This window comes from Medicago sativa, chromosome 1, assembly GCF_051527215.1.
Source record: "Medicago sativa cultivar Bolivia chromosome 1, Bolivia_mono, whole genome shotgun sequence".
Lineage (NCBI taxonomy): Eukaryota > Viridiplantae > Streptophyta > Magnoliopsida > Fabales > Fabaceae > Medicago > Medicago sativa.
In genome coordinates this window covers 92,915,279-92,940,064 of record NC_140749.1, presented here as the reverse complement: position 1 = coordinate 92,940,064, position 24,786 = coordinate 92,915,279, and the positions used below count along the sequence as shown (strand labels likewise).

General features: G+C 32.5%; 2 protein-coding genes across 3 annotated transcripts; both read left to right on the top strand.

The window, feature by feature from the left end:
* Nucleotides 1–12,630: 12,630 nt before the first annotated feature.
* On the top strand, nt 12,631–20,401 carry LOC146959246 (serine/threonine-protein kinase STY46-like). Of its 2 annotated transcripts, none has more exons than XM_085740796.1 (16): nt 12,631–12,926; nt 13,310–13,424; nt 14,499–14,599; nt 14,778–14,897; nt 15,340–15,394; nt 15,725–15,835; nt 16,177–16,227; nt 16,320–16,495; nt 16,605–16,712; nt 17,087–17,160; nt 17,268–17,443; nt 17,665–17,760; nt 18,526–18,606; nt 18,695–18,748; nt 18,902–19,036; nt 20,084–20,401. In XM_085740796.1, the coding sequence occupies exons 1-16, from the start codon at nt 12,706–12,708 to the stop codon at nt 20,159–20,161; spliced, it is 1,752 nt and encodes a 583-aa protein (XP_085596922.1). In that variant the 5' UTR covers nt 12,631–12,705; the 3' UTR covers nt 20,162–20,401. The 2 variants fall into 2 exon arrangements, with proteins under 2 accessions (XP_085596922.1, XP_085596923.1); XM_085740797.1 differs by having other exon boundaries at nt 13,310–14,424.
* A 2,831-nt stretch (nt 20,402–23,232) lies between these two features.
* LOC146959245 (F-box/kelch-repeat protein At3g23880-like) lies at nt 23,233–24,786 on the top strand. The gene has a single exon (XM_085740791.1). It carries the CDS (start codon nt 23,361–23,363, stop codon nt 24,462–24,464), a length of 1,104 nt encoding a protein of 367 aa, XP_085596917.1. The 5' UTR covers nt 23,233–23,360; the 3' UTR covers nt 24,465–24,786.

Sequence of the window (24,786 nt, the reverse complement as noted above, 5' to 3'; positions counted from 1 at the left end):
CTATTTTTGGGATTGTTGGAAAAATTATTTGTAATTCCCAGAAGGCTAGAACCAAGATCTCTTCTCCTCTGACATAGAAACACAAGCACCCTTTGGTTTCCAATACACGTTTTGGTCATACCTCCAGATTTCCTCCTTTCTTTGAATGTTCGATTGCTTCATACCTCCAGATCTCCTCCGATTTCATTACACGTTTTGGTTTCCAGAGCAATGGAACATTCAAAGAACAGGTACATAGCTTTCTGAAAAATAATACGTTACAAATGAAGGAACGTGAGATGTGAACGATTTATGGTATGAAGCAAGGATACATACGTGCAATCAACATTCATACGGTCGCCGGTAAAATACAGAATACGTTAACGTCGGCTCCGGCAAATACCTTAAAAACAATACTGTTACATGCTTGTGGATTTGCAAAATAAGTATGTGTTTTCTCCTTGACTTTCGAATCCGATCAAAACTACGTAAAAATCGTTGAATTTCATTATGTAACGTGCGAGATCCGATTGGATCGGATCATGGGTCAAACAAACCCGTTTCACAGAAGACGGGCGAAGAAGAAGACTAATGAACAAATTGCATTCTACAATACATGACGTAGATATTTATAGTTATTATCGTGAACTGTCAAAGAGGACAAGGATATTAAATTAATTCATATGAAATTCCGAAACTGTCCTTGTAATATTTGTACCAACAGATATGTAAGTCAATTATTAAAAGAATTACAACAACCTGCAAAATCCAACAAAAAAAAAAAAGTTGCCTCTCGTACCATACATGACCTATATTGCTTTCTCACGGTAGACGGCACCCTCTTTATCCCCTAATTAGCTTCTATTTTAAAAAACTGTGTTGTAGTCCCTTATTTTTTTCCTGGCGTAGCTGCATTTTAAAAAACTATATCGGACTAGACTAATCAAATGGAGGTTCTGATAATTTCATCAATGGAGAGTTGGACTGCACTCTCATCTTAACAAGAACATCCACACGCACACGTTTCCTTCAGCATGCTAGTTGGCAAAACTGTGGTGAACCAATACGGACACCTTATAACTGCTGGAAGGGAATCAGTGAAGCAAATAATCCTCCTATGCCCACCATCCCAACAAAAACTTAAACCATGACAAATTGCCATAGTTTCAGCATACAAAATATTAGGATTAAAGTGAAGAATCAACCAAATGCATACCAAACGCAGCATAACAAGAACTCACCAGGGAATAAACTTTAGTCACACTATTTTGGACAAATGTTCTGTGATTATTGAAAGTGAATTCATTCCTAGTACCACTCCACCAAAATGATGATAAACACAATGCTCCCAAGGTTCAAGTCAATCTTCTTACACAGAGAGAAGATCCAGCCCCTGGATAATGCATACACATTATCCAGACCACAAGCTTGACGCATAAGAACAGACAATGATGGTCAAAGTGGAGGTAATTTTGACAATAGTAAAACCTATTTTCATTTTGATTTTTTTTTTTTTATGCTAGTTTTAGTGGAAAACTGTATTAAATTTAAGTAAAAAATCAATTCAATCTCGTTTTACCCAAACATGTTTTGGTGTTGAAATGAGGTTTAAAAACCAAATGCTAAAAATCTTCGACCACCCGGAACAGTTCCTAAGAAAACCCCATATATTTTGGATGTAGGCATATATAGCTTACAATATTTTGAGGTGGTTTGTTGATCGAGTAAATCAATAAATTGGTCTATGTCTTTGTACCAAATTCTTAAATTGGTGTCTGACTCTATTAATAACTCAAAATGGTCTCTGTCTTTGTCAAAATTGGTTATGTCTTTGCAAAATGCATTATGCCGTTAACCACTAAATAATATACAAAAGACATTGAACCATTAACACTCAAAATACAAAACAACTAATAGAGTCAAGGACCAATCCGAGAAACGTTTGACAAAGACAAAGACCATTTTGAGTTATTAATAAATTTAGGGACCAATTTGAGAATTTGGAACATAGACAGTGACCAATTTGATGATTTACTCTTTGTTGATCCGCAATTGATTGTGCTCAACTGCTTCCAGCTCATTGAAGCTAACTCGTGAGCTACAAGCCTAATCTTGAGTTGGCTAATGGCTTCTAAATTTGGTTGACAAGGTGAACGAATTGGGACATTCAATCAATGCTTTTCTACATCCTTATGGCTCTCTCTTCTTTTTCTTTTTAAACTAGTTACAAACCCGTGCTTCGCACGGGGGTTCAGTAACGTATTTGACAAAATATTATATTGGAAGGATAGATTGTGAAATGACAAATAATTATAAACCATAATACAATATTTAGAGTACTTTTGCATTACGGATTACAAAATTAAATCTTTAAAATGGTTTGATCACAAGTAACAAATGAAAACATATTTTGTCAGCGGTAGAAACACTTTTCCAGTAATAATTGATATCTATCTATAAACCAATGAAAACCCTATTACCAAAGCTGCCTGATTTATATCATTTTGACTTTCAGCTTCAACATATATAAATCATTTCACATGATCTACAGCAAAGACAGATATTAACTGCAATTTAGTATCTAGTTCTTTCAGGCGAACAAACTTCTGCATCAGATAGATAGCTGAAAGTCTCTCTACCTAATTTATATCATTTTGTGTTTTAGCTTCAACGTATATAAATCTTTTAACATTATCTACAGCAAAGGCTAGGGATGTCAATGGATACCCATGGGTACGGATAATATGATACCCGTCTCCGCCCCGTTGGATAAGTATGATACCCGTGCCCGCCTCGTATCCTCGTGGGTACTCACTATACGGGTACCCGTGGGTATTGAGGTATCCATGGGTACCCATGGAGTTTTGAATTTATTTATTTTTTGGTACAAATAATAACTTTTTTTAATTACCAAAAAACTTCAACTTTTAAACATCCATACATAATCCACTCAAAATTTCATAAATCATACATAATTCATAGAAAATTCATGATTCTTATATAATCTATATGTTTTATGATGTGAATGAAGTGGAAACGGTGAACTTAATAAGATGAATTAAAAAAATTTAAAATAAAAATAGGTTATTATTGAGGATTTTTAGGTGGGGGGTAAAATTTTCTTCAATAAGGTACCAACTTTAAGTAATAAGATATGATATATAAAGATATATTAGTAATTTACTTAATTTATTATCGGGTATGGGTACCCGTAGGTATGGATACAATCCAATCCGTGTCTGTGTCCATATAATAATGGGTAGTCAAATACCCGTTTATTATACCCGTGGATACCAGTTTAGCTACCCGCTCCATACCTGTGACGGATTTTACCCACGGGTACCCGTGGACATGGGTATTTTTGCCACCCCTAGCAAAGGCAGATATTAACTGCAATTTAGTACCACGTATATAAATCCTTTCACATGATCTACAACAAAGGTAGATAGTAACTGCAATTTAGTATCCATTCCTTTCAGGTGAACAAACTTCTGAATCAGATAGATAGTTGAATGCCTCTCTACTTGATTTATATCATTTTGCCTTTCAGTTTCAACGTATATAAATCATTTCACATGATCTACAGCAAAGGCAGATATTAACTGCAATTTAGTATCGAGTCCTTTCATGTGAATTATACGCACTTTTAAAAACTTGTTTTAAAGGAGAGATGTTCAAATTACGGAATATTACCATTCTTCGTAAATTTGAGAATGAAGTTCGCATAATCCAAATATTTGTGATGCATGGTTTAAGGCATGGGGTTCAGTAACGTATTTTGTAAAAAAATTGTTCCGAAGGAAAAATGAACAAATTAATGAATATTGCACAAAAATTAAAAAACTTTATCAAAATATTTATGAAAGCTTTATCAAGAGCAGGAAAACATCATAAATTACATAATAGTTAAAATTATAAAAGTGAGCGTTACTGTCATAGAGTTATCAAAAAGGGGATTAACACCAATATTTACATGACACAAAATGAACGAAAGAAACACAATAAACTCTTTAGCGTCTTGTGTAGGAACTTGGTTATTAATATTTTGACCGTTAAAAAATAAAAAATCTCTTTGACGTCAAAAAAGTAATATCAACTGAGCAATATTCAGTCTCTTCACATATGCTTAGTAATATTCAGTCTGGAAGATTACATTGAAAGGATAGATGGTAAAATGACGGATAATTGTGAATCATTGTAATATGTCAAAATATAAACCTTAAAAACCATGAACCATCAACTTAGTTTTAAATAGTTAAAAATAAAAAATTGTAAAATAGTTAAAAGTTTTTAAAAATATAAAAATTGGAAAATAGTTAAAAAAAATTGGTGAAGTAGCACTCAACCAAGCAACACTAAAAAAATTATATGCATTAGCGTAACAAAAAAACAGACAGACGGACATAAAATATTACTCTAAATGTTAATGTGTGTATATATTCGCGAGGTTGAAGAAAGGAGATAAAAATATTTGGGATCATTAAATGACAGCGTGAATAAAAATATTTGTGAGATTGTGATGATTAAACGATATTGAAATTAAATATATAAGTGATAAAAAGATAATAAAATTCCTTTGAAAAAAAGGTAATAAAATTAAATGGAATCTCCTTAAAAAATTAATGGAACGGTTAAAAAAAAATAAAGTTAAATGGAAGAAAAAAACATATTGAAATATAATATTAAAAAATAAAGAAAAAGTTCCCGACGTGAGTTAAAAAGAGGTAGTTTTTTAAAGTAACATTCAACAGCTTCTGGTCAAAGCTCATTCCATTCAATTTTATGCGTTGAAAAAAAGTACTTTTTTTAGTAAGTACTTAATTGATATTGTATTCGGCCTAACTTCTCCTTAAAAATGTAGAGAAGTTTGAAAAAAGTCGGGTCAAACGATACCTTAATCTCCCACAACGGCAATGTAGAAGCAATTGAATTTGGGAGGAAAAATTGAAAAATAGTTAAAAATATAAAAATTGGAAAATAATTAAATGTTATTAAAAATATAAAAATAAGAAAATAATTAAAAAAATTGGTTAGGGGCAAAAATGGAAATTCATAGGCCAAACCTTAAAAAAAAAAAAAAACCACTTCCAATAATTGAATTACCAAAATGCCCCTCATAGGGGCAAATTGGTAATTTCAACGGACATTTCCTTTCTTATATATATAAGTAGAAGGCAAAAGGACCTGTTCTTCTTATGTCTCTTACTTGGTGATAATGTTGATCCTCCTTGACAGAGTCGTTCCTCCCCTCTAATCCAAAATTTATTTTGTTACATAGGAGATATTTAAAAATAAATAAAGGGTCTTGTTAACCAGTGCCCCCGGAGCACTGGTTAAGGAAGCAAATATAGTAATATTTGCCTTGAAAGTTGTGTAATCAATGCATTAAAAGATTAAGTGACTGTTTGGAATAGCGGTGGAATGGCATTTATCGCGGCCCGAGGCGTTTTGCACGTGAAAATACAGAAGCTACCTTTTGTAGCTTTTGTCCAAACGGCGTTTTTTTCCACTCCCACCGCTGTGGCAAACACACGCTAAAAAGTGTCTTTTTTGACTTTCACTTTCTTCTTTTAGCTTCCTTAACCAGTGCCTCGGGGGCACTCGTTAATATTTTCCATAAATAAATCATGCTATAAGTGGTTTTCGAGCAAATATAATAAAATGAATGAGAGCAATGTAGATATCTCCAAGCCGAAAGTTATTAATGGTCAACCCCAATCTTCTTATAAAAAGAGAATGCCCCTTGGTTCCTCCAAGGGTCATCTTGCCACCTCAGCGCCCTTCAATTGCTGCATGCCTTTCATATGTTATTAATGCTTCAATCTCAGTTTGATCAATTTATTTTTCAAGTATGATAAAATGAAAAGAAATAATTAATCAATATTCACATTTATTTTGTCAACTTTCTGGTTTCATTACAGCCATTTACGTGTCTGCTTCATTAAAAATGAATACATAAAGTTTTGCCAACATGGTTATGTTTAGTAAAATGGTCTATACTCTAAAAATGTTACCAACCAAAACTTGAATATAGATCGGAGAAGAGGTATCACATTTAGGGTATTACACACATCAATTATGATTATGAAAATTTACTTATGGAAAGACAAATATTACAAGTAAAAGAAATGATCAAACTTGTTTTTTTCAACTAAAAGTAGATAGCTTGGACATTTTCTCTCTTTTTTTAAAATTGAGTATCATCTAGACGCAAATGTAGAGAATAATCCTTTGAGCCGATGTAATTCAATGATATAAGAAAGAGAATAATCCTTTGAGCCGATGCAATTCAATGATATAAGAAACTTCTTTAAAAATTAACACTACTACATTTTAAAGACTGAATTAGAATCCCAAATTTTTAATCAAACCAAAAGAAACTTGAACATATCAACGCTCTTAAATATTTGACATGTTTTACAAACACCGATAAAGGATAATTGAAATGATTTATACATGTTTACTTATTAATTGCATAAACTGTTTAAAATATTTGATACACTAGCTAGGTCTTGAGCTTTTTTAACGTGTGTCATCTCACATGGCCACATAATTCTGGAAAATACTTGTGTGGACCAGGGACCAAACCCCATTGTGTGGTCACAACCAAAGAAATAGGAGAGAAGAGAGAGAAGAGAGAAGAGAGAGAAAATGGAAAAAGTAAAGAAAGAAAGAAAAAAACTATGTGTGTGACCAAACCCAATTGTGTGGTCCTGGTCCACACAAGTCTTTCTCCATAATTCTTTGTTTGAAAAAGTAAGATAATTAAAAAATATTATATGTCAAATTTGAAGAGCTTAACCTTTTCACCCTAAAATATTTGACCTAAAATTTTCAAGTTTGAATATGTATGAAAATAATGTTAACTCTCTAGTTATCCTATGACTGATACATCATATTTAGTTTTGAGGACACTAAAATCGGAGTTGGTGACTGGTGAGTAACATCCTAAGTATTGCTGTCCTAGTATGGACTACAAATATAAGCCATAGAAAAACTGAAATCTCACACATCAGTTATTCTTTCTCATTGTAAGCCGCTTTTAACTGAGCCAATTGGTTCCCCTTCACGTGCCTCTATTAGAACCCCATTAGAAAAAAATTAATGATAGGTTCCAACTCTTCATCTAAACATCAATGCAGCGACACTGAGCTCATACAATAAGTTGCAGTTGCTTGCTCAACCAACTTCACCAAGACTTTCCTACCAGCTATAGAAAGATGCTCCTCTAACCAACTTTAAATTTCCTTTGCAGTAGTTTTTATCATGCTTAATTTGATATCTTGTGAAGTGTTTGTGCTGTGATAAATTTTACATTTCGTCATGTTGATCACTACTCTAGACCCAATACACAAAACTAATGGTTATACTACGAACACTCATACCATATAGTATGTCCTAGAATCCAAAATACATCGATATAAATTGATTCAAGTGGTAGGAGTTTTTGACCTTTTAAATAAATAAAGAGAAATGTTAATTTGTGCCCTTAAGACACAAGTTAATGAATCAAATATAGAAATAGTTTATTGGAATGTGTGCATTACATTTAATCTTTAACTTTTTAATGAATTGAATGCACAAAATTTAAAAGAATATTTCTTCATTTGAATTTCTTAACTACCCATAAATAAATAGTCAAAGGTTTGATCTCTTAAAGCACCTTCAATAGTGAACTCTATCGATGATAATTTTATGTCTCATTATGCTACATTTTTTTAAAGTAACTTACTCATGAGAAATTCTTAGGTGGTCCAGGACCAAGAAATTTTCTTTGGTCACAACCAAAGAAAGAAGAGAGAGAAGAGAGAAGAGAGAGAAGAGAGAAGAGAGAGAAAATGGAAAGCATTTGTTTATTTGTGAAGAGAGAGAGAAGACAAAAACTCTATGTGTGACCAAACCAAATTTCTTGGTCCTAGTTCACACAAGAGTTTCTCCTTACTCATTATTTCCTTAATTGGTGAACTTTAAAAATCTTGTATTGGGTCCCACAAATTTACCTTACATATTCTCTAATATTTTATTAAAAAATAATCAATATTTTATTCAAGTAAAAAAACAAAATAATATAGTTACAATAATATATCCTTAAAAAAAAGTTACAATAATTTTTTTTTTAATCAAAGTAGCCAATAATATGCGTTACTTCGGCAAGTAACCATTATTCTTTGTTGACGGACCCCGATGGTCATACTTTCAAAATGACCCATATTTTCCAACTCCATGCTCGCAAACAAGTTTAAAATAACTCCGTTGGAGTTGGTTAGAATGAAAGAACTCGTTTTATGCCTCACAAATCTTTTGACAAAGTTTAATTATCGGTATTTACGGTTTTTCATGGATACCCAAGAATTCTCTTTCGCTTAATTAATTTACAATTTTACGTAGTAAGATACTAATATTATTTTCCATGCTTTTGTCAAAAAAATAATATTATTTTCATGCTGGCAGTTTATTCTTCACCCCATGTGATTCCCATGCATTGTTGTGGTAGTAACTGGTGCAGGTCAACCTTCTGTTTGCCGCGCGTATTTGCATAGTCGAATTTCCTCATCTCACATGATGTCTATTAGTATTTCCTTAATTAATTATTGGATGGATCTGTTAGCAGTCCCCTGACTAATACTATATAAATCGATGATTGTCAATGTGATAATATTGTTTAAATTGATTCGCATAATCCTCGTCAAGTTCTTCAAATAATTTCAGAAAATGAACAAATTGACTATCTTTTGTTCCATTTTATAATGGTAATCAAAGATTTAACTATAAGATAATGAATGTTGATTTTAGGTAAAATAAAATCGACAGTTGCACTTGTTACGGAACCATCAACAATCATATAAGTACATTCTATATAACAATAAATTTGATGCCGTATATCTCAAAGAATAAAGGTATATACTAGATTGCTTGAAGTGATAGGAAATTTAGATGTTCTTCCTCAAAAAATAAATTAGATGTTATTGAAAAACTATATTTTACATTCACATTTAGGGCTGGCAATGAACCGAACCAACTCGAAAATAGTTCGATACTCGATTCGATAATTGGTTCGTTGAACTTGGTTCATGAACCAAATGAGCCGAACTTGAGTTGAAAATTAAACTCGTTAAATAAATGAGTTGAACTTGAGTTGAGTATGGTTCGACTCGTTTGGTTCATGAACCATCTCGATATATATAAAATATTATTTTGGATGTTTTTATATAATATATGTAATTTATTACAAGCTTCTTCTAATAATTATGTACTTTTCTTATAGAAATTATTATTAATTTGATTAAAAATCAATGATAAATTGTAATAATAGAGGAAAAAAGTTAATACATTAGAAGACTTTTAAACAAACATGTGCACAAAAATAGTCCCACATCGGAAGTTTTGCAAATATTAGAGAGGAAGATTATATATATAAGAGAGGTGCATAATGATTATATTGTAAGGCATGATATGCACGACTGTAGTAAGTGTTAGTGTGTTACTACCTTTCTAACTTCATAGTTTTATTTTAGTTATATTTTGTTATTTTTTCCTTGAAAAAAAAAAGAAGCTTTGGAATTATACAATCTGAGTAGACGAGTTGAACCTAACGAGCCGAACCGAGTGGTTCGTGAATTTAAACGAGCCGAACTCGAGCTTAAAAAAAGGTTCGTTTCGAACTCGAGTCGAGTTTCGAGCCGAACCAATTCTTATCGAGTCGAGTCGAGCTCAGACAAGTTCGACTCGACTCGGCTCATTTCCAGCCCAATTCACATTATATGAAAATAAAATGTACATGTACTTTAATAAATTTAATTTATATGCTTCGACCATGTAATTTAGTTCTTTTTTAAGGAACCGACGGTGTAATTTTTAATATATCTGTGCAATTTTTTTGGTTAATTCCTTATATACCTCTACAAATATCTATTTGGTGCATAAAGATGTTATTTTTCTTTGAGAGAAACCACAAGGTACCATTTTTTTCCCCTGGGGTTAAAAGGATTATAACGATGATTCAGTGGCTAAAGTAGAGAGTTAGGATGTGTAGCATTGTAGCAATAAATAGTTGGATTCAATCACACTGTCACAATATAAACGACAGTACCAATATTTGCCGTTTAAAACAAAAACTAGTTTTTTTTGTTTTTTTTACAATCGAACGAAAACTAGGTTTTTTTTTTTTTGAAGCAACGAAAACTAGTTTAAGAGTTGTAAATTGGTACTTGTTTGGTTATCATTTTGAGATGATCTAAAACTAACTTATTTTAATCATAAATAACTAGAACCAATAATTAAAAAAAATCTCGAGATGACTATTTTTTTTTTGTTAAGACAATTAATTTTTCTTTAAAGAGTTAACAATAAATAACTTCATTTTTTTGAAAAATTTCGAAATATACAAATATTTATTATTGTACAACCTTCTATAAGTAAAGGTATGTCCATATCTCACCCTGCTTTTTTTGGTAACAGCCACCCTGCTTAAATAAAGAAATAAACTATATTAGGAATGAAATCCTTTTTCGTTGAGAAGGCCATAATGGACTTTGTAGAGTGAGCTTATCCGAATGTGTGGGTGCCAGGAATATGCCACATCATTCATGCTAACTTTGTAGTTTTCCAGCGAATAAAATGGATATGTTATTTTATTTTATAATCTTGCATTCCATTTTTGTAATTGTCTATTTGACTGGAATTGGTAGTATTGTGGGTGAGGTGGGATCGTGTAGCTTTTGACCGGGAAGGCGTGATGATAGCTCTCACTCCAATTATGTGGGATATTTATCATGTATTTTTTGTTTTTACCAATATTTTTCTAACATGGATTATATATATTTTTCTAAAAAAAAAAAGTTGTATCATTCAATATCTTGTGAGTGTGCTATGTGCATCTTTTTTTTTTCTAAATATATTTTTTATTCATAACTAAAGTGATTAATCTACTGAATTAGATATGACTAAAACAGATAACAAAATATTTTCATGAATTTTAACGCAATTATATTACAATATTGAGTTTAAATCCGAAATTAAATGAAGAGATACATAAATCATCTCATTTAAATGTTTTTTGGTATACAAGATTTTAGTGTTATTTTTATTATTTGAGAATTTTAATCATTTATTTTTTACAAGTTAATTCCTTTCCTATCAAAACAAATTAAAAATGCCTGTAAAATTACACAGTTACTTATCTAAAAACAAAAAAATAAAAATCTCTACACGTAGTTTAAAGAAAATAGCACTTCATTCAAAAAATTACTTATGATTAACATCAAATGGCAAAAGGAAATGCCATAATTTTTATCTGATATCGACTTTCGTTACCTCATGAGGAGCTATATAAACCAAATTGGCAAGAATTGTCATTTCGCGCCCTATACTACATGCATGCCGATTTGCCATATGATAATAACCATTATTTTCACAGTGTGATCAACAAACCAACTTAAAAAAATCAGAACATGTTACATATCAAATACTATAATATGATAAATAATATAAATAAAATAAAAAATTAGAACATGTTGCATGTCGAATATTCACAACTCATCACACTTGCACATGTTACATTTTTTTTGGGTTCAATCACACGTTACACACTTTATTTACTAAAGAAAAACAAACTATTATTTGAGAAGAAAAGTTTTTTTTTATTTTTTTTATAAGATTGAAAAATATATTCTTAAATAACCATCCACAGGGCACCCGGCTTAAGTTGCTTAAATGGAGTCATCATAATGTCATATTACTTTTTTTTTTTTGAGGGGAATGTCATATTACTTTTAAACAATTGCTCAATTTTTGTTTTATTATAATAAGAAGAAAAATAATAAAAAAACATAAAAAATACTGTAATTATATATCATTGTAACTTTTTGAATAATTTTACAAATATATCCTCATAGAAAATTGTGAAATTTTAGATGTACCCACTAATATTAAAAAGATAAATATTGAAGAAGGTTAGAAAAGTTTTTTTAATAACAAATACATCTTAAAAGTTGTGATATTTTCTTATAAATAAAACTAAAAAAATCTCTGAATTTTTTCTTATAACAACCACATGGTGGTAGTAATTTACAAGAATTCAAATTATCAATTCCTTACAATGGCAATAATTTTTTAAAGAGGACATTTTATCAATAAATGATACAAACGAATATTTTACAATCGTTTTCATGATATTCGAACTAAATTCTTGCCACTGAATTACTATCTGACTTCTAGGAGAAACTTTTCACAAATAATTTAATTAGAGATGCTCCTATATATGTTAGATTGAAAAATTAGAAAAATACTTCAATCATATATATAAACTTGGCACACACATTTGTTGCTAAAATAACTAAGTTCAACTACAATACTAAATGATAAAAATATTATTTTTATTGTAAAATATAATAATATTTCATCATCTAATTTATTTGATTATACACACTGATATTATAAAAAGACATCTAGATAAGATATACTTTTTTTAAGGGGATAAGATATATAATTATATATAGAATAGTCATTAAAGTTTTAAAAAAATATTTTTGGTAGAACATTTAAAGTTAAAATATAGCTCTTTTTTGACTGAAAAAAAATATATTAATTATAATTTATTGATATTACATATGAATAATTTGTATTTATAATGAACAGACCATTCTCTCCTTCATTCAGCATCACAATAAAAGCGTAATTTGGGTTGTTCATTTCACGTGAAACGCAACGCATTATATCTTTCGTTCGATGGTGACGGTGGCTATGGAAGACAACGAGAGCTGCGGCAGCGGAATACACCACCGCACGTCGTCCTCGTCATCAATTCCGGCGCAAAGTCGGCAACAGCGGCAAAAAGTGGAAGTGTACAATGAAATTCTCCGTCGGCTTAAAGATTCCGGCAACGAAGAAGCTATGCAACCTGGCTTCGATGATCAGCTTTGGACTCACTTCAACCGTCTTCCTTCTCGGTCATTTTCCTTTCGCATCTCTTCTCTACATTCGCGTATTTTTCACCATTTCTTTGTGAATGTTCTGTTATTTTTATTTTTTGTGATTATGTTTATCTGAAGTTTTTGCAGTGGATTTATTTGTTTTAATCGTGAATTTATCAAGTGGAATCAATTAAGATTTAACAGTGATTAGTTTTTTTTTTGTTATTACCGTTTTTATAATTCTGTTGAAACCGTGTGCATGCAAGACATTGAATCATGATAATTTGCTTTGATGAATTTGGTGATTCGGTTTAGTTGATGTAGAGTATGGTTGATCAGGTTTTTCGAGCTTTATGTAAAAGTATTTTTGGTTTAGAGTTTTGGAGAGAGGTTTGATTTGAAATTATTGTGTAATGCAGGTATGCATTAGATGTGAATGTGGAAAGAGCAGAAGATGTACTTATGCATAAGAGATTACTACATTTAGCACATGATCCTGATAATAGGCCTTCGATTGAAGTTCGCTTAGTTCAGGTGACTTCTTGATTCTTACTTACAGTGTCATGTTCTTCATGCTATTAATTCAAATCTTTGCAGTTTTTTACTTCTTAGTGATTTCGTGTGGTGTGACATTGTTGTTTTTATGTGTTTTGTTGTTGACCGATCGATTATCATCAGGGATTAATGGTGGAGGATCAACATTTAAAATGTATATGTTCTAATCAGGGATTGCCTGCTATCTCTATGTGCTTTAATAAACAGACTAAGATCAAGCCTTTGAAGTTTAATGGTGTTTTTTTGTTGCGAACCCTTTGGAGAAATTTATTTTGTGAATTTTTTGTAATTTATTTGAGTAGATTTTATTTCCCTGCCTAGACTCTCAAGTCTTGAATGAAATGTTTTCTTTCACATGCAGCCGATTTACAAATTCATACACAGTCATTAATGCAATAACATAGTTGGCACAGTTCACTATCTTTTACGTACTACGATCATACCATACTCCAATTGTGTTTCTGCTTTATATGTGATTTGAAGTTAAATTGGTTAGGCATACCAGTGAGAAGGTGTAAGCCGAGCTGAGAAACAAAAGTCACGATGGTTACTTATATTAGAAACAAAAGTCAAATTTTAAATGCTTGTTTGTAACTGAAATAACATGTGCTTTTAATTTCGACATACGGGTCTTGGTTTGTCGTCATGTGCACAATTAACAATTACGCTGTACGTGTTTGACCGAAGAAATATAGGAATTTTTGAATTTCAACGTGTTTTCATATAACACCGTGGATGATTCATTTGAGCCAATTTCTGTACACTAGCTTTGTAGTTGAGACAAATCTGAACAGGCCCCTTTTGTTGATGTGTCAGTGTCACCAATATGTCTGTAATTATTTTCGTTCACAAGATCAAATATCTTGTTAAGTAATCAGATATTTTGAAGATTATTTTTCATGCCTCTGAATTGTCTCTTGTTAAGTAATCAGATATTTTTCATGCTTCTGAATTGTAAAGATTATGGCTTTCCCCCATGGTATTCAAGTTCTTCTCAGTTTCAGTTTTCATATCTCGATTGGTATGATTCATATGATTTACTCATTTATGCAGCTTCATCCCTCATTTGATGGAAACTCAGCCGACTCTTTCCAACCATATGCTCCTGGGGTAGATTCTGGTCAAAGCTCTTCAAAGTACTCAAGCAAACAAGGGTATTATTTTCTCACTTAATATCCCGATTTCATAAAAAGTAAACTTACATGGGGGTCTTCTAATAAAGCTCAAGTAGTAGCTATGTGTAAAGCACCACCCATTATTCCAGTTAATTGGACTCAATGGCTGTAATATGCAATTCTGATTCTGTTTTCTATCTTCTTTTTTTGTCGGTAGTATACATCCACCTCCTGCATTTGGTTCTTCTCCTAATCTTGAAGCACTGGCTCTTGAAGAAAATGATTCTGAAGACTTGGAAGAGGAACGATCTGTACATGCCAGTGTGCAATATTCACGGTGAAATTTCTACTGCAAGCTTTTGTTTAGGCCTAGACCTGGAAAATATCTTTGAACAATGACCTAAAATCTACATTACTTATCCTTTCTTTCATGTGGGGGTGTATCTGAAGATTTAATTCCGCTCTTCTATAACACTAGCATTTTCCATATATCTGCTTTTCAATCATACTAGTATCTCTTTGGCAGGCTTGAGGTTGAGATGTTGATAACTATTATTTGTATTGAAATCTGGTCTTAATGAATACATATTATATTTGCCAATCATCTACATTACAAACCTAAGAACTTGCATACACAAAATATGTCTATTTAAGCTTGAATGATGGGTGTGGAGATATTATACCTCAAATGATTTGTGAAATTTTTGTTCTCGTGTTTTAATTAAATTTTGGATGCTTTGTAAAAAAATATCAAACATCTGTCGCTGAAAATGATGCAGGCCCATGCATGAAATCACCTTCTCAACAGATGACAAGCCAAAGCTTCTCAGCCAGGTATGGGACAGCTTTTCTTATCAAAATCTTATATATATATATATATATATATATATATATATATATATATATATATATATATATATATATATATATTAAAACTACCGATTCCTAAACAAGTAGCACAAATTTGGAGTCCGTCACTTTTGGTTTTATATATTATTGAAACACATGGTTGATGGCTGAGACAGCATTTGATTCTGCTGGAACAGGCATTCAAACCTAACCTGCACACAATCACCCTATTTATGCAGTATGTACACTTAATTATGACTAACCCTGAACCCCGTGATAAACAAGAGCATCTCAAAGGTGTGTTTGCTTCTGTAGTTAACTGCTTTGCTTGCTGAGGTTGGACTGAACATTCAAGAGGCACATGCTTTTTCCACAACTGATGGGTACTCATTAGATGTGTTTGTTGTTGAAGGATGGCCCTATGAGGTAAGTTGATAATCATTTGTTACTGTTACCAGTTTGTAGGGATATATGCATAACGGAATAAACGTGAGCAATTTCCTTGAAAATTTAATGTCATTGACCCTTATATTTAACTTGAAAATCATAATATTAGAATTCATATTCATCTAAATCATGTTACAGCTACCATATTTCAGTTCACAAACACCGGCTTATCATCCATACTGGCTCGAATCTGTTTTTTTTATTATTTTAAAATACTTTATATCACTATCTGCCATAGGTTTCGTTCTCTTAATATTGTCAAAGTATTTTGAAAAGGTTTAGCTAATCTTGCTCTGTTTGATTATTTGGTTTGAAAACAGGAAACAGAGAAGCTAAAAGAAACTTTGGAAAAAGAAGTCTTGAAGATTGAGGTAACTCCGGCTTTTTTGTCTGTTTCTAGATGACTGCTATATAGTCAATTTGACAAAAGTTCGGTAATTGAATTCTTATCGAACTTTTTCAGAGACGTGAGAGGTCCAGTCAGCAATCAGTATCATCTGTTGACGAGTGCGATCAATCAAGGATTAAAAATGAACTGGATCGTTTTACAATTCCAAATGATGGGACAGATGTTTGGGAAATAGATCCCAAACATTTGAAATATGGAACTCAAATTGCATCTGCGTCATACGGTGAACTGTAAGTACACAGATATCTTGCATTATGCATTTGTGTTAGTTCCACAGATGTTCTTTGAAGGCACATATATTACTTCAATTTTAATTAACCAGTTCTTTAATTAATTCAGATATAAAGGTATATATTGTAGCCAGGAAGTAGCCATCAAAGTTCTCAAGGCTGAGCATGTTAGTTCAGAAATGCAGAGGGAGTTTGCACAGGAAGTCTACATCATGAGGTTTGTTGTATTAAATTTGCTCATTTTTACCATTCGAATACTTGTTTATTGAGATAGTATTTTGCTTGTCAGAACGGTTAACAACGTCAAAAAGTATGCTTATTAAGATAGCAAAACTATCTATCTAAAAACAGATGGCACAACTCACTTCTAGTAGGGCCAAGGTGGATGAGCTACAAGAACATATAATATCTGCATTCTGATCTAGTTTCTTGGTTCTAATAATCATATGCTGAACTTTTAATATGGCTGGCTTATTCACTAATTTTTTTCCTTTTTAGGAGGGGAAAATTTGCAAAATTCAAATTGATTTTAGCTGTGTTTTCATTTTAATAAAAAGTATGCATTTACAAACTTGCTGATGGAACTTGCAGAAAGGTTCGACACAAGAATGTTGTACAATTCATGGGAGCATGTACCCAGCCCCCACGCTTATGCATAGTTACAGGTAAAATTCAGTGAATACATTATAAAGTATAATAATTGAATAGACGTGGTCTTAAATATTTAGCCATCGTCAACCCCATTAAAATGTTTCTTTTTTAAACATATCAGAGTTTATGTCCGGTGGAAGTGTGTATGACTACCTACATAAGCAGAAAGGGTTTTTTAAATTTCCTACCGTGCTCAAAGTTGCAATTGATGTTTCTAAAGGAATGAACTACCTGCACCAACATAACATAATCCACAGAGACTTGAAGGCTGCCAATCTTTTGATGGATGAAAATGGTGTATGTTTCCTCTAATTTTTATATATGGTCTCATCCAATACTTTGTTTGATCTCAACCCTCTCTCTATCTCTCTCTCTCTCTCTCTCTCTCTCTCTCACTCACACACACACACACACGTGTGCAGACACCCACAGATACAGCATACCATATGTATGGATAAACACAATGAATAACATAAATCAGGTATATAGAAGTGAAAGTTGTATGTGTTCCATCACAGGTTGTAAAGGTCGCCGATTTTGGTGTTGCTAGAGTGAGAGCTCAATCTGGAGTTATGACAGCAGAAACTGGGACATATCGTTGGATGGCTCCTGAGGTAAACTTCTCATAGTATTATTATTATTATTATTATTAGGCTGCTCTAATAGTTTACACAATCTTGCTTGGCGTTTTCTAGACCCATTTTCTTTTGAGGATTGATTGTTTTATTCTTAATAAATGTTAAGTGTTTATGTTTATTAATTTGACGATTTTTACAGAGTTTTGCTGTTCTATAAATTTATAACAAATGAAATTTTTGACATTATTCATTAGCCACTTAGGGTCCAGAGACATGTTGTCATATCGACTCTAGCAAAGTATGCTGCAAATCATCTTTTCCTAGTGTATAGGAAGCACTGTTCTGAAGTGTTCAGTTTTGACTTTCTTTGTTATCTGTTCCCAGTTCAACTCAATCGCACACCCCTAAGTTGACCTACCTATCAACATCGTGCGAGTTGTGTGATAAATTTGTATTTCCATATACGGTGTGGGGAAAAGGATATCTGCAGCATTATATTATAGAATAATGACTGTGTTTAAATTTTTTGGTAGAAAATGTGCAAAACTTATATATAGGGCAAAGTTGTAGCATTTACTCTTTTAATATCTAGAAGCTGTAGTTTGATAAGTTGAAATATTCATTGCTGCTTTCACTGGAAGACTAGAAGGTTTGACAAATCTGCTGCCCTGAATGTCAGGATTTGCCAGCTAAAATATGCTTTTTGTTGGCATTTCTTTTCTTTAAATATTGTGGTGAAGGTAGATGAGAAATGTCACTCATCTTGTCATATTTTCTTACCATGATTACTCTGCATTGAAGGTTATAGAACACAAGCCGTATGATCACAAGGCGGATGTATTTAGTTTTGGAGTTGTTTTATGGGAGTTGCTCACTGGAAAGGTATACCTTATTTGTCCTATTACTGTTACTACCTTATGGCTATTCCAATATTAACCTCTCATGTAAACTATTGTGTTTTTGTTGCCAGCTTCCGTATGAATTTTTGACCCCTCTACAGGCAGCTATAGGAGTGGTTCAGAAGGTAATTCTTTGAATTCTGTTGGTGGAATAATTTGAAAGATAATGTCTCTTATCTTCTGGAAAGTTTGGGGAACGGGATTTGCATGGTTAACTGGAAGGGAATATATTGTATAGATAATTGTTTATATGTTACCATAATTTAAATGGATTTCAGGGTTTACGGCCCACCATCCCCAAGAGCACTCATCCGAAGTTTGTTCAGCTTCTTGAGAAATCCTGGCAGCAAGATCCAACTTTAAGACCTGATTTCTCAGAAATCATCGAGAGCCTGCAGCAGTTAGCTAAGGAGGTATAATGAGGTCACTTTATGTTTTATCTTATATGCATATAGAGAGCTTGCCATGTGAGAGTAGCTCTCACATGAGTGGATCACCTATTCAACATAACTAGACATTTATATTAAAGTAAAATAATCTTATTTATCCATATATGATTGTGTAGTACTAGTATTAGTTAGACATGTCTTGCATATACTATAACATAGAATATTCTCGCACGTGCATGCGCATGCAGGCGCGAGCCATGATCATTGACATTAGATGTTAAATTCAGTATTCTCACACCTTTAACAACTCTTTGTAAAATATGAATTTTGCGAAATGAACATAAAATCATTTCATATTATCTTGACGATCATTTTATACAAAATTTTCTGACTATTTAGACATGTATAAGTAAATGATTTAAAAGTTTATGATTACTTACATTTTAAATTACACGTTAATCTTAAAATAAATTGATTTCGTGAAGTATCCAATAGCCTTTGAATTGTATGAAAGTTTGTAGACTTGATCTATTGATGACAACTTTCAATTCCGATTCAATGGTTGAATTTATATTCTACAGAAGATTATTGAATGCCTAGGTATTCTAAATTTGTCAATTCAACAGATCATGACATGAACATACATAAGTGTGTGTGCTCGTGCGAACCTTATAGCACTAAGGCTGCATTGCATTTAAGGGCCTTTGGATTAGGCTTATTTTGAGCTTATGCAAATAAATAAGTTTGTATGTATTATTCATAAGTTTGTAAATGTAGTTTATGAAGATACAATTTTCATTTGTGAGAACTTATAAATTAATATAAAAGTTTATTTATATGCATAAGCTGTTTAGCATAAGTTCAAAATAAGCCTAATCCAAACAGGCTCTTAATACGACACGTTATTATTCACATAAAAGCATATTGTTGGGGGAAGGGATCAAAGTTTAAGTCTGCATTTGAAGAAAAAGAAAACTTGAATCCAAGTGCCAGTATTGTTTGTTATGTGCTAGATATAATATTGCATATTTGACCACGACATGGGTAAAACTTTATATGTTTGTGGAACAGGTTGGAGATGAAGGAGAGGAGCGGCGCAGGGATAAATCTGGAGGATTTCTGTCTGTCCTCAGACGAGGTCATCACTAATTTTTTGAACCGACGACGTCCACAACTTTGTTATAGTTAGGATCAGTGGCCATTTCACTTTTTTTTTTTTTTTACATTGACAATGTACAGTTTTCTTCACATTTTCTGATTGTTTTTATATTAGATTTCTCACGATAAAGCATCTTGAATATGACCAATGACACATTCCTTAGTTTTACAATGACATTTTTTTGTCTGTAAAAAAGAGGTTATAATAATATATGCCTCTTTTCAGCTAAATGTTTCTAATGTGTACTAGTCTTTTTAGAATTTGTCAATTTTTTAGATAAGCTAACCGCATGGGTCAGGGCTGCTTGTAAATTGCTATGAAGCACATATATGGGCACAACACCGACAGGTCAACATCGGTAAAATTTGAAAAAATAAATAACCGAACGTAATCATATGTGTCAGTGAACATCGGTAAAAATTTGAAAAAATAAATAACCGAACGTAATCATATGTGTCAGTGTCGATGTTTCGAAAGACACTTGGATTTGATGCTTGAATTTGTTTGTACATTTAACTGACGTATTATTTAAGATACGATTGTTGAGGTCGATCCAAGATCTATACAAATATTATTGCACAAGTATCACAAGTACTTAGGGTGATGGCCAACAACATAAGGAAAAAAGCATCAATTTTCTCTTCAAAAGACTCTCAAACAATCTCTATATTTAAGAAAAGCTGAGTCCTCATTACATGAGGCGAAAAATTCTAGCAAAATGAGCACAAAGTTGGAGCAAAAACATGTGCCAACAACAAAAACACTCCCAAACGCTAGAACTCCCCTAACTAAACTCAAAGCAATCCTGCAAAAACAACTACAGCAGGAAGCAATACAGCCATACCCGCCTCCTCACAAACTAGAAAACAACGATCAGCCCCCAAACAAAAAGACCAACATAAAACCCCAACCTCTCCACACCCCACACCAAACCAGAACCAAAGACAGCAGCAGAAGTAGAAGCAGCAAACAACCAAGCAGCGGTGGAAACACATACTGCCTCCAAAACTTGGATAGCGGCAAACCAAAAGACAGACGGCCATAAAACTGAACCGGCGGTCCCTGCACGAAAACCACCCACACCAGTGCCAACAACAGTGCAGACAACTCTATCTAGTAAAACAATCTCCCAGATGCCAACATCACTCATACAACATACAGGACGACACATTCAACCTATTCAAACTTCATCTCTAAGATAACACCTTAATTTCTTCCACCACCTCTTCCAACATTTTGTCAATGCCTTGATATTTTTTCTCATCTCTCGTTTTCCAAAGCACTCAAATCGTCGTATGCCATATTTACCAAAAGCCTTTGCGCACTTTTCTATTCTTAGCTTCCTCACTCAAACACCTTTGTTCACACCTGTGAAACAAATCGCAATGAAGAAAAAGATGAAGCGATGTTTCCAGATGAATTTGCACACATATGACACACTCCGTAGAAGCATCCTTAGGAAGCACTTGACGAAACTCTAGATTTCTTCAAGTCGAAATTCTGTCAATAAGCACTTTTCAAGATAAAACAATAACTTTTGACGGAACCGGACTTTACATCCTCCTCTCTCAACACCACCACACCGACCAACTCCAAAAGTTGACCCACTAAAGCCTCTTCCCACACCAAAAATTCTGGCTCCTCGACATATCCCAAGGCCAGTGCTCACATATTCTCGTTCTAAGATCCCTCATCCTTACTTCTTTTTGCACCAAAATAGAGAACAAACGATGAAATTTATCACACAACGGAGCATCAGGATCTAGTTAGGAAATATTATGAACATGATCGCTCTGACACAAATACCTTTATTTGTTACATAAGTAAGGAAGACATCCTAGTTAGTCCCGAAATATAAGAAGAAGAAAAAAGAGAGCTGCTAAATATCCCGAATTGGTTTTTCTTGAAATTTCACGAGCGTATATTCCTTTGTTTTATATTTTTTGGCAGTGTTATATGACTTTGTTTTGAGAACCTGAAGTCATTTTATTAACATTTTAAATAATTAATAAAAAGAAAATAAGCAAACTCCTTTGTCAATATAATTCCTGAATTTGTGGAAATCAGCCGGTAGTGGTGCTAACAAGTTAATTACACTGGTTCGGGATAATTCGGGATGATTTCCATTCGCGATAAATAGCATTTTTCAAGAAAAAAACTCATTTTCTTTGTCCAAAATATAAGAAAAAAGACAAATTTTTCTCCTATTTAATCTTGTTTTAAAAAAAAAATCATCTTTTTGAAGAAAAACTTTTGTTTATTCTCGTAAAATTAAACGCAAATTACATTTAATTTTCTCTCTTTCATTTTCTCCGTAACCAATAACCAATGAAAATTGTTTTTCCATCTTCCTAAAAAACTTTTTTCAAAGAAAACACAAAAAACTATACTACAAATTCTTATCTTTTAGTTTTCTTAATAAGTGTGATTTTTTTTCTTATAATTTGGGACGGAGGAGTATCTTTGAATCATACAATATGACTTGGTGCTACGGAAAATTGCAGCTAGAAAGCTTTGAATTCAATTATTTCATAAAAAGGAAAGGTTACGAAAATTATGAATGAGTATAAAATACTCTCTCCGTTCCTTTTTAAGTGTCACTTTTGGAGAAATTTTTTGTTCCTATTTAACTGTCACTTTTAAAGTTCAATGCAACAATAAATGTTGTTTTACCAACACTACCCTTAGTTATTTATTGTGGAGAGAGAAATATATGAAATAAGATATTAAATGACTAAGGCTATTATAGTAAAAGTATAGATAATTGTATAAGAAAAAGTAACATTTATTGAGTGTCTTGGTTTGTGTAAAATGTTAAAAAGTGACACTTAAAAAGGAACGGAGGTAGTAAAAGTAACAGAAAACAAATAAAATAGTAAATTAAAGAAAGTAGTTACATAATCATAAATTAATAATATTTTTAAAAGAAGTGGAAAAAAAAGTCAATACTATTAAGAATATGTCTAGAAAATAGTTACACGCCGAGAATTAAAGAAACATTTATAAAAAAAAAATCATATAATAATATATACACAGATATAAATATTTCGATTTAGTTTATATTGGATCGGTTTATACATGCGAACCAAAACCAATCCAATTAAAATTGCGTTTTTTTGTTCTGTTCGATTTTGGATTTTTCGATGCAATTTGCATTGAATTTTTCACTCTGAATCTCAGCTTTTGGATATGACAGAAAGCCTAACACCCGCTCTTCCGTTCGATCTGGTGGCAGAAATCCTGTGCCTGCTCCCCGTGAAACACCTCCTTCAACTCCGTTGCGTCTGCAAGTCATGGAATTATCTTATCTCTCATGATTCCAATTTCGCCAAGAAGCAACTTCGTTTGTCAACCTCCAACCACGACCGTCGCCACCTCATCCTAACCCCTACAGGCTTCTCAAGTGAGTTCCTTCTGTGTGATTTCCCAATTTCCTCTGTTTTCAGCAACTCTTCTGTGTCCACCCAACTTCAACTTATTAGGTACCCTCTCACTATCAACTATGGACACAGTTTTGGGGGGGTTTCCACCTGTCACGGTATGCTCTGTTTTGGAATAGATGAATCTTTAGCTCTTTTATGTAACCCTTCCATTAGAAAATTTAAGATATTGCCTCCTTTACAAAATCAATATCCTGACCGAAGCTATGCACAAACTTTTTATACCTTAGTGTACCATCGTTTTACTGATAATTATAAGGTTATCTCTGTTTCTTTCTGTAAGAAAGTAAAAGTAGAAGTTAATACTCATACTTTGGGTACTGATTATTGGAAAAGGATTCAGGACATCCCATATCAATGCTTCATTCGAGGATTGGGAGTATTTGTCAGTGACACTGTTAATTGGTTGGCCTATGATATTTGTAGTTCTTTATGGCACATTGTTTCTCTTGATTTAAACAAGGAGTCCTATCGAAAGCTTTTCCAACCTCTTTATAATGAGCGATTAAACACTAGTATTACCTTGAAGGTGTTGAGGGATTGTTTGTGCATCCTTTCTCATGGTGACAAGTTTTCTGATATTTGGATTATGAAAGAATATGGAAATGAAGAGTCTTGGACTAAATTGTTCAGTATTCCTTACATGAAAGGTCCTGGTTTTCTTGGCTATTGCCAGGCAGTATATATTTCAGAAGATGATCAAGTTTTGATGCAGTTTCTAAAGATGGGGAAATTCAGTTTGCTTGTCTATGATTCCAGAAATGATACTTTGAAGATTCCTGAAATTCAAAATATTAATGGTCGGATGACACCAAAAACCTACGTTGAGAGTTTGATATCACCTTTTTTTTAGTATTTTTATTAGGATGTAGATGTTATGTTATGTGACCCGAGCTAGAGACTCAACCATAACCTATGTGTTATTTTCTAATCTTGTTATTTATATTTATGCTATGCTTGTTCTGGGTACCGGTGGCTTCACGGTTTATTGTTAGTTTATAGGCTATGGAATCTGCAGTTTGAGAAATTGCTATGTTATTTTCATTTATTTCTTAGTTAGAATTGTTGGTTCGGTCATTGTCATTTATGTTTTATATAGCTTACAATCATGTATCATTAGTATCTTTGCTTCAAATCTTGTACTATAAGTTATGAACTGAACATATCAAATTCTG

Bases quoted from the DNA above. Each gene is read 5' to 3' on its own strand.
- LOC146959245 (XM_085740791.1), top strand. From the start codon at position 23,361: ATGACAGAAAGCCTAACACCCGCTCTTCCGTTCGATCTGGTGGCAGAA.
- LOC146959246 (XM_085740796.1), top strand. From the start codon at position 12,706: ATGGTGACGGTGGCTATGGAAGACAACGAGAGCTGCGGCAGCGGAATA. The intron at 12,927-13,309 runs GTCATTTTCCTT...TGTGTAATGCAG, and splicing joins TTCAACCGTCTTCCTTCTCG to GTATGCATTAGATGTGAATG. The intron at 17,161-17,267 runs GTAAAATTCAGT...TAAACATATCAG, and splicing joins ACGCTTATGCATAGTTACAG to AGTTTATGTCCGGTGGAAGT.